This window comes from Marmota flaviventris, chromosome 2 (genome assembly GCF_047511675.1).
Source record: "Marmota flaviventris isolate mMarFla1 chromosome 2, mMarFla1.hap1, whole genome shotgun sequence".
NCBI classification, from domain to species: domain Eukaryota; kingdom Metazoa; phylum Chordata; class Mammalia; order Rodentia; family Sciuridae; genus Marmota; species Marmota flaviventris.
This window is the reverse complement of record NC_092499.1, coordinates 35,807,087-35,825,027: the sequence shown is the minus strand read 5'-3', so window position 1 is coordinate 35,825,027 and position 17,941 is coordinate 35,807,087. Positions and strand designations below refer to the sequence as shown.

At 39.5% G+C, this 17,941-nt stretch overlaps 2 gene segments (V, D, J or C); both read right to left on the bottom strand.

Annotated features, from left to right (window-relative positions):
- The window catches only part of LOC114078987 (T-cell receptor alpha chain constant-like), a 438,631-nt gene that overhangs the window by 276,419 nt on the left and 144,271 nt on the right, over positions 1-17,941 (bottom strand).
- Positions 361-1,019, bottom strand: LOC139704801 (T cell receptor alpha variable 38-2/delta variable 8-like). The segment is given in 2 exon segments: positions 361-692; positions 940-1,019. Coding segments are annotated over 2 exon segments (381 nt in total).

Here is a 17,941-nt window from a genome sequence, read left to right as displayed (position 1 = left end):
GGCAGGTAAGAAATTTAATTTTGTACATATCAACTTTGATACGATTGTGGGTCATGCAACTAGTAATCAGAGTAATTAATGAAATAAAGATTAAGACTCAATTTTCAGTAGTCTTCGGTCAAGTTATGAGTTTTGCTGGACTGTGTGTAGACATGCTTTGCAATGCTATGAATTTTTGTGTATATTCGTTATTTGATAACTGTTGAGAACTACAGCTTATAGAATTCTCTCTGTGTTTCCTATAGTCAGAAGAGTATTTTTTTTTTCCTCCAGAGAAAACAGTAACTTCCTCTGTTTGTTTCTGTTTCCCCCAACACTTTTCCCCGATCTTTGCAGGGAGGCTGAGGTCTGAGGTTTCTGTCAGCCTCTCCCTGGTGCTTGTCTCACTGTGTGCTCCTGGAGGGCACAGAAATACACAGCAGCATCTCCCAGCTGTGAGTCTGAGATCTTGAGACCCAAGGACTTGGCAGCTTTCTGGAAGTTTACTGAGAAGCGATTCTCTGTTGCATTCTTTTGCTTAAAAGCCTCTTGGCGAATAATGGGAATCATCTGCCCACTGGCAGTTTGCTTGTACCAGTACAAATAATAATTGCTATCCTTAGTGTCATATGTACAGTCCAGGGTGGCGGTCTCTGCCTCCTGAACAGATATTTCTGGTTGAGACTGGGTGACACTCTGGGCCATGCTGGCTCCTGAGGGAAAGAGGAGAGAAAGGGCCTCATTGGGCATCATGTTGGAGGGATAATCAGACAGACTCACAAGCTGGTTCCCACCCCCAGCCACCTTCTTCTTGTTTCAAGCCCTAGGCAGTGCTATATCGACTTTTTGTCTCTAAAACTGGGTCCAATGAGAGGATTAGATTCCTGTGCTATTAATCTTTCTTCCCAACTCCCAGTCCAATTGAATAACTCGTAAAACCAAATATATGTGCCTTCTTACCAAGACCGGTGGAGACCACGAATGCCCACAGCAAGTTGGGACATGCCATGCTGGCGGCTCCCTCCTGTAGGGTGTGAGACACTTTCTGTTCTCATTTGAGCCTTGGGTATCAGCCTGCCTCTGACATCACTGCTTCAGAACAGGAAATGTACGGCAGGTGGGCTGTTGTGAAGGGTAGCTCAGTTAGAAAGGCTTATGGGTCCTTTTTGTGTTTCACTTTAGAAAATAACACTTTGGCCATAATTTCAAATAAAAAAAAAACACTGTTGTCAGAACCGTAACTTATTCCAGGATACAAATGAAGAGGAAAAGGAGGTGGTAAATTGTTTTTTGTAAGCACATAATTTGGAGAAGAGAATGAGATACGTGGGAAAATATAGGCCAAGCTCATGCAATGACTTTAGTTTTTCCTGTAAGCTTTTTCTTTTTCTTTTAAATCTTCCCCTGTCCTCTCTTCCCCCTTCCCTCTCCCTCCCTTCCTTTTTTACTGCCTTCCTTTCCCTCTCTTTTACTCCCTGTGTCTGTCTTGAAGCCAATATCACTAATGGTCTCTGGGTTGTGGTAACACAGGTATTGGTTATATTACCCTTTGATCAATTCTGTGTTTTAATCACGTTGAGAAATGATTAAAAATCATGGTGACACCACTCTGATAGTCTAGAAAAAACTGGACCTAGGATTTGGGTATCTAATTGCCCTATTATTTGCTGAAGAGTTTTTTCTTTTTGTGAAGAATGCCTGACTTTGATGGTGTCAAGGAGCCGTGGCAAGCATTCCTGTAAAGACTTTTGTGCACTTCTCTTAGTGACTTTGGGAAGGAAAAAAATAAGAAAAATTAACATAAGATTTATTTGAGGACATTCTTTGTTGCGCATCTGACAGCTTTTCATTGACATCTCATTTTTCTTTATACTTGCATTTTTTTCTAAGAGAGAGGAAAGGTCAGAAATTGCATTTTACAGAGGAGGTAACTGGGCAAAAATGAAAACTCACAATGCAGAGAACCATTAGTCTCATTTGCATGAATTTTCTTTGCTTACTGAATTTTGTGTCATCCTTAGAGGAGGCCATCTCCACAGTCTGACTTTATGCAAAGTTTGCCCAGCCCTGTGAAACAAGAAAGAGAATAAAAACCTGAACTCAAAAGCTGACTTCCTGTGTAGGGAGCGGTGCCTTAGCTTTCCCTCCCTGTTTATTATTTCCATTTGGAAAGCATGGTAAATTGTGGGCATTGCTGAAGGTGACAGTTCTCTCGCTTGTCTACTCAGTGATTAAATTTCTGTCCCATCTACCATTTTTCTGGCCAAAGTCACAGGAAATCGGAAAACCTGTTATTGCTGTATGATTTCTCCTTCAGTCTTTACAGGACTATCTGGATGATTGAGCTGCTTTTTTCTTTCACTCTCAGCCCAGCTGAACCTGTGAGCTCACTAATGAGGGTCTCAGGACTAAATGCTCCCTGCCTCATCCTGGGTTCGCTGCCTGTCAGGTGCCAAGCCAGAGGGTCCACCTTGCTGTTTGGATTGTTTCCTGAATCTTGGGATGTAGCTCAGTGGTACAGTGCTTGCCTAGTGTGCGCAAAGCTTCAGATTTGATCCTCAGAACCAAAAAAACAAAACAAAACAAACAAACAAACAAAAAAAGAAAATTAGTAATTTCCTGGAACTCTGGGTTCAAGCAAACAGAACTTTAGTGTCTTATATTCATCATCTTATCGATTCCCTGTTCTAAATATAGTTAGTCAGATTATTGAGTTCTGAAGATAAAATGATGATGAAAGAGCTTTCAAGAGGGCAAATATAAGGATGGGGGTGGCAGGTTGTTGTCTTTTTTCTGGAAGCAGAACCCCTCTGGGCAGCATGAAAAATTCCAGTGTGCTCCATCATTTGGCAACTACTATCACTAGAGTGAGTGGGTTAGACTAGAAAAAGTCAAACCAGGAGAAAAGCATCATCTGAGTATCCCACCTTACTGCCACATTCTATGGAGAACTGCTGCAGGTGCAGAAATGGGCACAATTATTAATGGCCTGGGTGTGAGAAGCTGCTCTAGACCTTGATATTCCCTCTCAGGTAGGTGTCTCAACTAAAGACCAATAGGGGTCCCCAGTCCTAATCACTCAGTCATCTCAGGTTTAATGTCTTTATAACTCAATTCTTTGAAAATATTGTGAATAGACTTTTAGAGTCTTTTTCAAAAGGTTTTTCTGATTCATTATATCCATTTGCAATTTTTTTTCTTGTCAGAGGAGATGATGAGATTGTTTAACAGTGCCCAAGTTAAGATATTATTAAATGGGGCCAGATGCCTGGGGCCAAATGCATGTAGAGTGTCTGGGAAGTCTGGCTCCCTGCACAAAGCTGTAGGTGGCTGAGTCTTTTGCTTGGGTGGTTTGATGTGCATTAAGCATTGGAGCTGGCATTTCAGTGCTGAAAGAGACTGTTGATCTTCCTTGTGCTACAGAGCGCTAGCTAACAAGAACAAAAACAAAGGCATCAGGTTTATTCTAGACCTGATTCATCCTTTACCTGTGGATCTAAAATACTGTTCAAATAATTATAGTTGATAATAAAAGTTTTTCTTTTTTGGTTGGTCAGTTAGGAAGGACTTTCATCTTTCTTCATTTGATAGCTAATTTATTTAAACAGTTAATGTCAAAGGGTATATTTAAAAAGAACATTCATTTCTTCTTTAAGTCCCTTCTATGAAAGACAGAGACCTCCTGCAGCTCAGAGCAGGTCCTCTGGGTTCCTGATGCCATAAATTCTCTCAGCTCATGCATAAATGTGGTTCCTAGAAACACCTCTTGCTTTGGTGTTTCTAAATTTAAGAAGAATTTGATTCAGAGAATATGAAAATCTGCCTGGATTCTTTAAATAAAGAAGGGTTTGTTCCACTTCTTTTGTGTGTATTACAGAAACTTCTTTTTTGTACTGGGAATTGAACCCAGGGATGATGTACCATGGAGGTAGATCTCTAGCCCTTTTTATTTTTATTTTGAGGCAGCAGCGCATCCAGTTGCCCCAGGCTTGAGCTTGCAATCCCGCCTATGTTAACCTCCTGAGTTGCTGGAGAAGATGTATGTCACCATGCCTACCTCGTTAGGAAAATAATAGATACTCCTCGCCACCGTTTTTTTTTTTTTTTGCAGTAATTTTGGGGATTTAACCTATGGGCACTTTACTACTGAGTTATACCCCCAGCTTTTTAAAAATTTTCATCTTGAGACAGGGACTCCCTAAATTACCCAGGCTGGCCTAAAACTTACAGTCCTTCTGTCTCAGCCTCCTATGTAGCTGGGATTGCAAGCCTAAACCACCACACCACACCTATCTCCTAACAGATTCTTCCTGAGACAGGCTTTTACATTTGTCAATGGGAGCAGGGAGTGCCCTCTTCAGGTCAAAGAGATAACCATCAGGCAATTAGAATCTATTCCTCAGAAGGGAAAGAACATAGTTTAGTCAAATCTGTTCTAAGAAATCTGTTTATGTGAGTTTCAGATTTCTATTTACAGTAAATCAAAGAAAGCTATATATAAAGTGAATCCTATCTTTTTCTTTATTCCTGCTTTCTTAAACCCTACCATTTATCATGACTTCCCTCCTAAATGAAAACTGCAACTGTGTTAAAATATACTGATGCTTCCTCTTAATGTTCTTTCAGGAATATGGGATGATTACACAATAAATTTTAAGCATAATCTTGGGGCTTTATCAGTATTCCTGTGTCTGACACCATGCTAAGGGCAATGGTAAATGCTGAAGTGCACAAGGCAATCTCTCTCCCCAGAGCAGCTCTAATGGGTGTATGTGGGGAGATGAAAGATGGGTATCTTGAAATGATGTCAATGCCTCAAGAAGTTAGGTCACTAAGAGTTGGATTGTTCATTTCAGATTCAGTATGGTATGATAACGAAAGAGAAGGAATTAAAGGATTTTTTGATAATGGAGAAAGAATTTTGGGCGAGATGGAGCTTTAAGGTGTGCATTGTAGGGTTAATAAGAATTGACCAGACTTAACTACACAGAAAAGGGACATTTGGGTGGGTGGACAACCGGAGGAGAAATATTAGAGCCAACAATGAGCTTGAGGTGCTTCTGGGTCAGTGAGGAGAACAGATTAACCAGAAGAGAGGCATATTTTGGGAAGGAATAGGAATGAGGTTTAAATAATAGAGGTAATCAGATTTGGGGATGAGGCCATGGAGACACAAAAGCGTTTAGACTTAGCAAGTGAAGTTTTGGAGCAATGAAAAGATATGATCACACTTATGCAGAAATTAGAGTTTTATAAGTATGATTTGCCTTATCATCTTCTGGAAAAATGGACAATCTTCTTTTCCAATTAATCACTCAAGTACCCCACAGGTCTTTATTAGCAGTCCAGGAAAGGTTACCTTGAGCCCTGCTCTGTGTTTTTAAAATTGGTTTTCCAAAGAATCTCTGTATTGGTTTGGTTTCTCTCCAAATAGAGCCTGACACAGGATTTGGGTGAATGTAGGTCATTTGGATCTTGGGAAGCCTGAGTGGGGAGAGCAATACTGCAGCTTGCTTCTGCCATGATCTTCTGATTAGCAAGCAGGAGTCCTCTCAGAATTGTCTACTTGAAGGAAACAGAGATTTTAGAGCATTTTCCGCACTAGCTGGTATTGACTAGCAGGGGTCATAAATCCTCTACACTTTCAGGCCATGCTTGCCCAGGGACTGAGTTCTTGAGGCATCAGAGAAGCCCAGATACAGGAAGTAAAAAACAAACAAACAAATCAACAAAAAGTACATGCTTAATGTTGAATGTTGAGCTTCTCTGGCACCTATCCCTGCTATGACTAAAATCAAAGATAGATATTTGGGTAGGACAATGAAGCTCATGAAATGCCTCTGCACAATTGGATATATACTTTCATTGTATTGTTTCCTCTGTGTCACTGAGTCTTCAAGGTGAGGACCAGCTGCAGTCTTTTTATAACAGTAACACTTGAGTTCCAGTCTCCACTTCCAAGGTTGTAATGGATACTTGTCTTCTCCCTTCTCAACACACCTTCAGGATTTCTTTATCCTTGAATGGTACTTTAGCAACCTTGATAGTCTGCCTACTGGACTGGCCCAGATCTTCATTGATGAAGGGTTTCACCTCTTGACCACTTTGCCCTTTTCATACTTTGTTGCTATATTGACACTTGGGGCTTTTACAAGTCATGGAAACACCAGGAGACACCACTGTGAAACACTTATGTTCCAAATATATTCCTCTTTACCCTCATTGTGTCATAACCACCTAGTGTTTCATGTTGATCAGGGTCACTTACCCCTCCCAATCTAAAAACTCCTCTCTCCCTGGTGGGCCATTGGCACAAGAAGTTCAGAGTGACCTAGATGACAGCCATAGCAGCAGGTTCAGTGGAACACTTTCTGAATGCCCTAGTGGCAGCATTCTTCCTCTGGGAACTGAGCCCTCTGATCCAGCAGAACCTAGTGTTATAGGAAAGGGAAACAAGTCCTTTACAAGACTCTTCCAATTCCATTTCTTGGATTCTCAACTCATGCCATGTAATAGGGTTTAATGAATATTATTGCTTTCTAGAGGACAGCATTTCAACCACTGAGAGTATTGTCCTCAAGATGGCTCCTGGATGAGCCTTCAATGGACTGTTCTGTCATTTTTCTAGGAAATCTGATGTAGGTACCATGGTTGTCTTGTAAATCCAGTGGATCCCCACTGTTATACCTCTTGTGTTCTGAAATGGAATCTTGTGTTGAAGAGATTCAATTTTAGACATGGATGGACAATTGAAAGCACAAACTTTAATAGACAAAGTGGAAAAAGGTTAAGATTCCTAAAAGTGAAAGCTCCAAGGCAAATTATAAACATTCATTGTACAGAAAAAAAAATGCTTAGGATGTCTGACCTGTCATGGTACCATACAGAGCTCCAAGGGTGAAGTGCAGTAGTGAATGAACTTGGTAAAACTGGAAACCCCTGCAGATGCCATCATCTTCACTGTTATTTAAGGGTTAAAACTTGTAGATGTCCATATCTGCTATATCTTTTCTTATAGTTGGGTAAGAGGAGCATTGATTCCCAAGAGAAGTAAATGATTTTCTATTCCTATTATCTCAGTCACTTCCTCCTACCTCTGCACAGAGGCTGAGGTCTGAGGTTTCTGTCAGCCTCTCCCTGGTGCTTGTCTCATTGTGTGCTCCTGGAGGGCACAGAAATACACAGCAGCATCTCCCAGCTGTGAGTCTGAGATCTTGAGACCCAAGGACTTGGCAGCTTTCTGGAAGTTTACTGAGAAGCGATTCTCTGTTGCATTCTCTTGCTTATAAGCTTCTTGGCGAATAATGGGAATCATCTGCCCACTGGCAGTTTGCTTGTACCAGAACAAATAATAATTACTCTCACGTGTGTCATATGTACAGTCCAGGGTGGCGGTCTCTGCCTCCTGTACTGACATTTCTAGTTGAGACTGGGTGACTCTTTGGGCCATGCTGGCTTCTGTGGGAAAGAGGGGAGAAAAGACTTTGCTGGAGCATCATGTTGGAGGGATAAACAAACAGACTTACAAGTTGGTTCCCATTCCCAGCCACCTTTCCTCTTGTTTCAAGCCCCAGCCAGTGTATGTACACTTTTTGCCTCCTGGTAGCCGGGGTTTAAGAAACAGTGGAGATTCAGTACTATTTATCCTCTCTCTTGCTTCACATCCCCATTAGATACCAGTATAAATAAAGACCTACACCTTTCTTACCAAGACAGATGGAGACCAGGATTGCCCACGGCAAGCTCACGAGTGTCATGCTGACAGCTCTCCCCTGCAGGGTATAAAGTCTTCTGCTTCCATCTGGGTTCTCCTGTGTGCTTGGTAACAATTCTCCTTCAATACAGGAAATGCTGTCACAGGTGGGCGGGTGATTACGTCTCATTGAAGAATGATTTTCCAACACTTTTTAGTTACTCTTTCAGAAAGTAGGCTTTTAACTTTAGTTTCAAATGGAAGTTGAAACTCTTTTCCAAGTTTATTTAGTCTAGGGAGATACCGGAAATGTAGCTGGGAAACTTCACATAAAAATGACTAAGCAAATATAATAAAACATGAACAATTAATTATGGGTGAGTTTTTTAAAAAATTTAAAACCTTTCAAAGCAAAGAATGAGAAAACAGATGTGACAGAAAAGAGGTTACTAAATAAGTAGAAGCAGAACATGTAGTATTTAATTGTGTTTGCATTTTCCATGGACACTTTTTTAAAATAAAGGCCTGGATTGTGTTACATCAAGAAACTGAAATAACTATAGCAGTAGTTCTCATCAGCACTAAATTATTTCAAGTGATTTAGTTTAATTTATATTGAAATTGAGTTACTCATATAACTCTCATTTTGAGAAAATATTATGAACAAAGAACTTTTAGAAAACCTTGCTTGGATTCATTAGAATTGTTCAGTGACAGGATATATGCAATCCAAGAGTTGGATTCCCAAGCCTGGAATGTGGATGGGGGTGCTGTTACATGGTGGGTACTGAGGAGCACAGGTTGTCTGTAGCACAGACATAAATGAGTGTCCCCTCTCAGAGAGAAGTGCAGGGAGTTTAAAGGTTGTCAATAGTCCATATGAGGTTCCTAAATCTCTTGTGCTCCAAAGTCCTGTTTGATAGCAATAGAAAAAATTCTAGAATATCTCCATCCTTGTGTCATGATTTGAAAATTTGTATCTGGTTTTGGATCATTGACTGTCAGCTCCAATACAAGGATTTGTGTGTGAAAGTGGCTTATTGCAGGTGATTTTTAGGGAATGATGGTTGGAAGTGAATCAGGGAAGGCAAGAAGGAAGGAAGGAAGCAATGAATCCAGCTACCACTGTGGGTAACTAGATTTCAATCCAGTTGAGCAGTTCTGGGAGACAGAATTGCATAGCCCAAATGAGACATGAGGAAGCTGGAGAAATCACTAATAAACGTGTCTATCACTGACCAAGGGCTGCTTTTGTGGCACAAATCTCTGGTTAAAAAAAATGATTCTCAGAGCTGCTGGAATTTTCAGCAAGAAGTGTTCAGTATGTTATTGGTGGGATTATAAATTAGTACAACCCCTATGGAAATCAGTATGGAGTTTTCTAAAAAGACTAGGGATGGAACTACTGTACAATCCAGTTAAACCACTCCTCATTATTTATTTATTTATTTATTTATTAAAGAGAGAGAGAGAATTTTTTTAATATTTATTTTTTAGTTTTCGGCAGACACAACAACTTTGTTTGTATGTGGTGCTGAGGATTGAACCCGGGCCGCATGCATGCCAGGCGAGCGTGCTACCGCTTGAGCCACATCCCCAGCCACTCCTCATTATTTATCCTAAAGAAATAAAGTCAGTATACTATAGTGATACATGCATGCCCATGTTTATAGCAGCACAATTCACAGTAGCCAAACTATGGATCCAGCCTAAGTGTCCATCAATGAATAAATGGGTAAAGAAATGTGGCTTATATACACAATGGAATTTTATTCAGCCATAAAGAAGAATGAAATGTTGTCATTTGCAGGAGAATGGATGAGTTTGAGAACATTTTGTTAAGTGAATTAAGCCAAACTCAGAAGGACAAGGGTCACATGTTTTTTTCTCATATGTGAATTCTAAAGAGAAAAAGGAAAAGCAAGGTGTGTGTGTGTGGGGGGGGTCTTAGGAAAATCAATGGGAGATCAGAAGAGTAAAGGAAAGGGACCATGGAGAGGGAAAAGTGGGGGAAGAAAAGGTGAAATGCTGAGGAATGATTTTGGCCAAATTATATGTATAATTATATTGTATGTATTTATGGATATATAACAGTGAATTTCACCATTACATACAGTTATGATGCACCAATAAAATATGGGGGGGAAAAGAACTGTTAGGTGCCCCACCAAGAGGACATGGGTGGGGCATCAATAGCATCTGTACAATCCATCCCTTTCCCTGCTCTGATCTACTTGTGCTCTGTATGGATACCACTCAGATCTCCAATCTTAGAATAAAAGACACAAGAAGGATTACTGGGACAAGTGAAAAAGAGGCAATAGTTGATTTCAAGTTTGTAATTAATATTTATCAATAAATGTGATAAATACCACTTCTCTTATTCTCCTCACCTTTTACTAATGCTGGCCTATATTTCTTTCCTAGGCAGTAACCAAGACCTTTCTTATGATGGGTCTAAATACTTAGTTATTCAGCCTTTGTCAGACCATAGTTGCTACAATTGCCTGCTTATAAATCATAGGCACAAAACTGCTGATAGTCTTTCCTGGGTTTTAGACATGTTTTACTGGTTCTTATTGGGTTGCCACAACCTTATATCCTCATGATAATCAATCAGGACCAATTGTCTCTGCTAGTGGATTGACTATTTTCTTGGTTTTCTGGTCTACTGGCATGAGGACTCTCAAATGACCAAATGGAAGACCCTTTCTGCTCACCTTGTGGAAGCACACCCCTCTCTTTTCCCTCAAATAGAAGCATGGTCTTTTATCCAGCAAGGCCCAGAATTGTGAGAACAGGAATCACAAAAGTGGATTCATAAATGTGGGATTTTCTGGGGGAGATAATGCTCTTTCCATCCTTGATTCCAGTTCCACACATTTTGTCTAACAAGATCATAGTACTATGCTGAACAGCTCTCCAAACTCTCAAAGTGCATCTAAGTTAATGCACTAGCTGAACCTTTTAGTGGTCATTCTAGTGTTCTATCAGTCTAGCGACTTGTGGGTAATGCTATATGCAATAGAATCAGTATACACAATGATCATTTGCCCATTGGCTTACCTCCTTGCTATATGGTCTGATGCTGCAAGAAGGTGTAATTCCTTGATAACTATAATGATCAATAAGACACCCTGAGTCCTCAGTTGCTGCTGCCATGTGTGGGACTGGGGAATGGAAGGTAAATCTATACCCAGAATGTGTGTCATTGGGTATAAATTTCTGCCACCTCCAGGATGAAAGTGGTCCTATGTGATAATTTACCAACAAATGGCTGGCTGGTCTCCCAAAGGACTGAGTCCATATGAGAAGCTCAGTTGTATCTACTTCTGATAGGTTGGATATCTGTAGTAGAAGTGGCTAAATCTGACTTAGCAAGAAAAAAACCCCATGCTTCTGAAGTGACAGAGAACTTTGATTCCATCATCTTGATCTATTCGTGGGCCTATTGTTGAAGCAATGATGTGGGAAAGGACAGAGGTTGGCTGACAGTTTCTGGAAGGGTCACCTGGTCATTCAGTGTCTCCTCTGTAGTGGGTACTCTTTGGTGTGTGTTTATTGAGATGCAATGGTCTGAACAGTGTGGGCCTGTGCTTCTCCTGCACGTATGACTCCTTTCATTCATGGTCATTTCTAAATGTGACTCACCTTCTTCCCACTTTATCTGCTTGGGGTTCTAATCCTAGAAAAGAGCAGAATGCTGGGCACTTTTCAAAGACTCATTGTTATAACCTGTGGGCCTACCCCCCGACTTCCTCTCTAGATAGCTGGTTTTATACTTTTATCTTCTTTTAAGAAGGAGCCAACTTTTTCATCACGCAATGTGCTTTTTACCCTTCCTTTATAATCTTTGTACCACTTCCCCTCAGGTTTTGATACTTGATCTTCTAAGCCAATCTTTTTGGAATGTCAAAATATGTTTTCGTTCATTACTGAATTTGATGATCCTGGCTTTCAAGATTCTATTTGCTCTATCTTTGTAAAAGTCTACAAAGGAGTTCAAAGGCAGGCATTTTACTCTGTTCCCTCTTTGTTCCTTAGGGCTCTCTCTCCTCCTGCTATTAAGCCTCAAGTTTTTGGATTAGTTTTAACTGAAGCAAAAGCTTCACACCGAGAAACAAAATACAGTAGATAGTATTTGAAAATACTATCCATGTGCACATGGTCTTCAAATGAAATGTTTGACATTACCAAAAAGCTCCTCACATTTCTCTTTACTTAAAGCAACAGTTAGAGTAAGTGGCCCTGGAGTCCTTATAAAAGAAGCTGTGCCTGGACCCCTCAGTAAGGTTTAAGTACACGCTGCAGATGCCCAAGGGCACTGTGTGCCCGCTTCACAGAAGAATATGTTTGAATCATGGAGCTGGGATTCCTTTATGTGCAGGGGAAAGTGCTGGCCTCCTTTGCGTATCTTGGCCATAAATCTTCTGATCTTCTCACAGCATTTGCATCAGAGAGAAGAAGCCCTGCTCAGGATCTTGTCTGATCCACTGGAAGAGGGTGAAAGCTCTATCTCTGTAACCATGGTTCAGTGTGAATCTCTCACCTTCCTTGATGGTCAGAGAAGGAGAGCTGTCCCTCAAGTGGTTGTCCACTTGACCCTGTTCAGGAGCAACAAAAATATTTTCATACGAATAAACTGGTTTGATTTTGTTCTTATAATTTTTCATTTTTGTCTTACATTCTTTAGAATAAACCTCTCAGATTGTCCTGGTTCCCTCCAGATTTCATTGCCAGGGTTGCTCCCTTTTTGTCTTGCCAGTGCCCTTCCGGCCTCCTCAACACTGTCCCCACTCCCAGGCCAGTAGCATCAATAAAACCTTCAGGAGAGGCTCCATTCTTTCTTCTTCCTGGAGCCTCCAAGGATTTGAATTCGGAGGCTCAGCCCTGACCTGTTTGGTGGCTTTGTCCACTGTTCTAGCTCTGGTCACTTTGGTTTGAAAGTCCCGAGAATCTTCTCTTTTCAGAGCTAATCAAGACCTCACTGGCCCCGGAAACACGTCCAATGCCCTTGTCTGGCAGCCCTCGGTTCACCTTGCTCTGGTTTTCAGCCGTCCCTGTGTCAATGGAACACTGCCCCCATGTGGTCGGAACTTTTTAATAATTTTTTTTTAAATTTTGTTAAGACTAAGTACATCATTCTGTTAAAAGGAATATAGAACAAAAGGTGAAAAGCAAACAAGAATGAAAGAAAACAAATGGTATTAAAAGGGTTTACAGCAATGGCTGTCTGAAGATTTTAACACCAGAAATTTCCTTCCCATCCTCCTTACCCTTTGTGGAAATCTATGCAGGTTCTTTGCCTTTTTTACTGCATTCTCAGAGGTCTAAACAGGTTGAGAGAAGATCTGAGTGCTTTTCTCAATTGATTTGTTACCTACCATAGATTTATTATATCTCAATCTGAACAGCTTTAAATTCTCTTGAAGAATATGAAGCAGGGAAATGCAGTATTGTTTCTTTTAATATGCTCTTAGCTATGAGGAAGTGCCCTGGTGTCTGGCTAACCTTGAAAATGCTAGTGGTTTTGCAAACACCTAAGCGTTTTTCATATTTAGATCTGGGAATGTGTGCAGACTCTGGCATATTGTCATATTTCATATACTAGATATCTAAAACCCTGTTTTATGGCCTCCTATAGTTGCAGAAGGGGATAAGGACTCAAGAAGAACAGATTAAGGAAGAAACTTCTTTTGTATTTTTTGTATCTAGTCCTCACCCTCCTGATTTTAGGTCCCTACCACATAACCACATTTTCTCAGCTACATTCCCTGGGTAAAGTCCTGGCCCTGGCCAATCTATCTTCACCCTCACTTTCTTTTTTTCTTATAGTGGTCATAAGCTAAGTGACTGAGTCTCCATCCTGAGAGTCTCTGAGGAGTAAAGAGCAGTGATCTTTTTTGGTGTTAATTGTGGAGATTATTCTTCCATTCTTTGTTATTTAGGAAATTATGTCAAACAGGGAGATTGTGCTTCTCCTAGCATTTTCTCTGAGGCACGGTGTTATTTGCCTCACATGGGGGGTTAGCTTTCTCCTGGAGGAGCCGGATCTGTGTAGGATAGTCTCCACCTTCCCTGTTCACTCATTTCTACTTGAGGAAACAATAGACCTGTGGGGGTGCTCTTTGGGGAATCAGGCTTTTGTGAAGTGACATACTATCCTGGGAAACTTGTGGTCACTATTTTTCTCAATCAGAGTACACTCAAATCAAATCACATCTGGAACCACAGAAATGCTATCAAAACTTCTAGTTGTTTTCTATCAGTGTGGATACTTACCAGGAGTGTTCTCAAAGAAGGGACTTTTTGTCTTAAAAAAATAGTTGGGTCTGTCCAACTTACTTAGAAAAAATAATATTTAGATAAACATTTCCTTTGGAATTTTTTCCTCCTATCTTAGGTATAGTGAATTCAACATTCTAGGTAAGTACCAGTGAGAATATGTCTGGTTAAAGATGACTAACAGTTTTCCTGAGGAAAGATGGATAGGGGTTGTGGTAGATCAACAATAAATGTTAAATATCTACTACCTAAAATTCCTTCAACTTAATCCTGTGGGGATGTTTGATAAAATGTGCAAAATAGAATATACTAAATTTATAGTTCTGGAGATAAGAGAGACACGTATAAAATTATCTAACTCTAGGGGGCAGTGCATGATAGATATTAGCATTTATTAGTATAGAAGCAAAGTATAGGAGTAAAGGATTTGCAGTTAAGAGATAGTAGCTTAATAACTAGAATAAGAACTAAGAAGAAAAACAATTTCTATTGATTCAGAAAAAGCATTTAACATACTACAATCCAAATTCTTATTAAACCCATTAAAACATTAATTAATAACTAATTCCTTAACATAAAAAAGCATATGCCACAACCCCAAACCTGCACCTACTTATGAGGAAACACTAGGAACTTTCTTATTAAAGTAGGAGAGAGAAAAAGGTGGTCTATTATGTTTGCCACAATTTCATATTGTGTTGGAGTGCCTAGATAGTGTCAGCTCAGAACAACAACATCAACAAAACAATTAGAAACAGAAGAATTGGAAAGAAGAAAATGTCTGCATTTTTGCAAATGAAATAATTACATATTAGAAAAACCTTAAAGAGAAGATTACTACCAAAAGACTGGTTATAACATATGACACATTTTTTAAAAAGCATTCATATCATTCACTTGTTGAAAAAGAAAAACAATTAAAAGAAAGTGTGGAAGAAAAGAGCACATTTTCTAATACATGAAAGTAAGAAGAAAGAAAGAAAAAAAATTTCTTAGGTATAAGTTAAGATTATACAGACAATTCAGTTAAAAAGAATACTGAATCAGCATCTCCCCTCCCTTTGCCCCATTTTTCCCTGTCCAGTCTGGTGAACCTCTACTCCTCTCCTCTCCCCCCCCTTCCCCCGCCTATTGTCAGCATCCACATATCAGAAAGAACATTTGGCCTTTGGTTTGGGGGGATTGGCTTATTTCACTTAGCATGATAGTCTCTACTTCCATCCATTTACTGGCAGATGCCATTTCATCCTTCTTTATGGCTAAGTAATAATCCATTGTGTATATATAACACATTTTCTTTATTCATTCATCTATTTTTTTGGGGGGGTAGGTTTGCTGAGGATTGAACCCAGGTCCTTGTGCATGTGAGGCAGGCACTTTACCAAATGAGCTACATCCCCAGCCCCTCCATTTATCTAATGAAGGCACCTAGGTTGGTTCCATAGTTTAGCTATTGTGAATTGAGCTGCTACAAACATTGATGTGGTTGAGTCACTATAGTATGCTGATTTTAAGTCCTTTAGATATATGTCAAGGAGTGGGATAATTGGATCAAATGGTGGTTCCATTCTAAGTTTCCTGAGAAATCTACTTACTGCTTTCCAGAGTGGTTGCACCAATTGTAGTCCCACTAGCAATGTATGAGTGAACTTCCCCCACCCCCCATATCCTCACCAACATTTATTGTTACTTGGATTCTTGATAATTGCCATTCTGACTGGAGTGAGATGAAATCTCAGTGTAGTTTTAATCTGCATTTCTCTAATTGCTAGTGATGTGGAACATTTTTTTCATATATTTGTTAACCATTCATATTTCTTCTGTGAAGTGTCTGTTCAGTTCCTTAGCCCATTTATTGATTGGGTTTTGTTTTTTTGGTGTTAAGTTTTTTTGAGTTCTTTATATATCCTGGATATTAATGCTTATCTGAGGTACTGGTGGCAAAGATTTCTCCCATTCTGTAGACTGTCTTCATGTCCTTGATTACTTCCTTTGTTGTGAAGAAGCTTTTAGTTTGATCCCATTTATTGATTCTTGATTTTACTTCTTGTGCTTCAGGAATCTTGTTGAGGAATTCGGCTCCTAAGCCAACACAATGGAGAGTTGGGCCTACTTTTTCTTCTATTAGACGCAGGGTCTCTGGTCTAATGCTTAGGTCCTTGATCCACTTTGAGTTGCGTTTGTGCAGGGTGAGAGACAGGGGTCTAATTTCATTTTATTACATATAGATTTCCAGTTTTTCCAGCACCATTTGTTGAAGAGGCTATCTTTTCTCCAACGTATGTTTATGGCACCTTTGTGAAGTCAGACATTTTGTAACAGAAGATAAATCTTAAGATTGTTCACAATATAACGTGTAGGAGAAAGAGCAGTCAAAGAGGATTCTGAGATTTTTAGCTCTTTTAACTAGATGAATTTATATTGTCATTTCATTGAGATGGGCTAATGTGAAGGAAGAACCCATGGGAAGAATTAGTTTTGGATATGTTAAGTTTGGGATGCTAATTAGACATCTGGTGTGGATGCTGTATAGGCTGTAGTATATACAAATTTGGCTTTCAATAGAGGGAGCTAGGATGGAGGTGTGCATTTGAGGGTCATCAGTGTACAGATGGTTCTTAAGGTCACTTTCTTGGATGAAATGACTTAGAGAGTGAATGTAGATAGGACACATGTTTGAGGACTGAGTCTCCTGACAGGACAATATCTGGAGGTCAGTAGGAGCAGGATGAGCTAGGAAAAGAGTGAGAGCAGGTGGCTGTGAAGTTGCAGACAAACCCAGAAGATGTGTGACCCAGAACTCAAGCAATGATGGTGTTTCAAGGTATGAACATTCACGCTGCCAAAATTCTTCCAAGATGTTCAATAAGATAAGGAATGGCAACGTGTCATTGGATTTGTGGATGCAAAAGCCATTGATTGGTGACCTTAGCAAGAGTGATTTCAATGGAATTAGTAGGGATGAAAATCTGACTGGCGTAGATTCGGTAAGAAAAAGATAATAGAGATGACAAATTTAGAAAACTTTTTAGAACAGTTATATTATTAATAGAGACAAGGAACCAAAACCTTACAAATTGTCTTTACCCATTAAACTACTAAATCCAGTTGTAGAATGTTGTCCTAATGAATGATGGGAAATGTGGATGCAAATTTATATTTCAAGATATTTACCGTAATGCTATTCAAAATGATTAAAAGTTGGAAATTAACAATCAAAGTATCCAAAATAGGAAAATGGTTCCTGCTAAGTATGGTACATACCATAAATTTTCAGTTTTTCCAGCACCATTTGTTGAAGAGGCTATCTTTTCTCCAAGGTATGTTTATGACACCTTTGTGAAGTCAGACTTTTTGTAACAGAAAATAAATCTTAAGGTTGTTTCACAATATAACGTGGGGGAGAAAGAGCAATCAAAGAGGATTCTGAGATTTTTAGCTCTTTTAACTAGATGAATTTATATTATGTGTGTGCTATTTCTATGATATGAAATAGCACACAATCAACTCAGACTATGAATGCAAGTCAATGATGGTAAAAATGAGACTGTTGATGAAATGACATAAAACTGTTCTTATAATAGGATCTAAAATGTTCAAATATGCGAGACAAGTAAAATAGGAACACAAATAAGTTTAACATAAAAATAGGCAAAAGCAAAGAGTTTTCATGTCTATGTGTCAGAGTTATAGATTTTTAGTATCTCTTTATTTTTTTTTTCAGTTCAAAATCATAAACGTACATAGGGTTAACATAGTTCTTATTTCCCAAAGTTATTATCTGCCTTTACACAACTCTAGTTTGACTAGAAAATGTTTCCTCTGTGCACCTTAGATTCAGTGCAATTTGGTACTGATAAAATAGTACCAAACACAAGCATCCCCACTTCCTTTTGGCTGTACTGATTATGGTTCTGACAACATCTCATCCTAAGAGAGTGTTTTAACTTTCGCAGTTCTAGGCAGAGCTGGATTTATAGATTT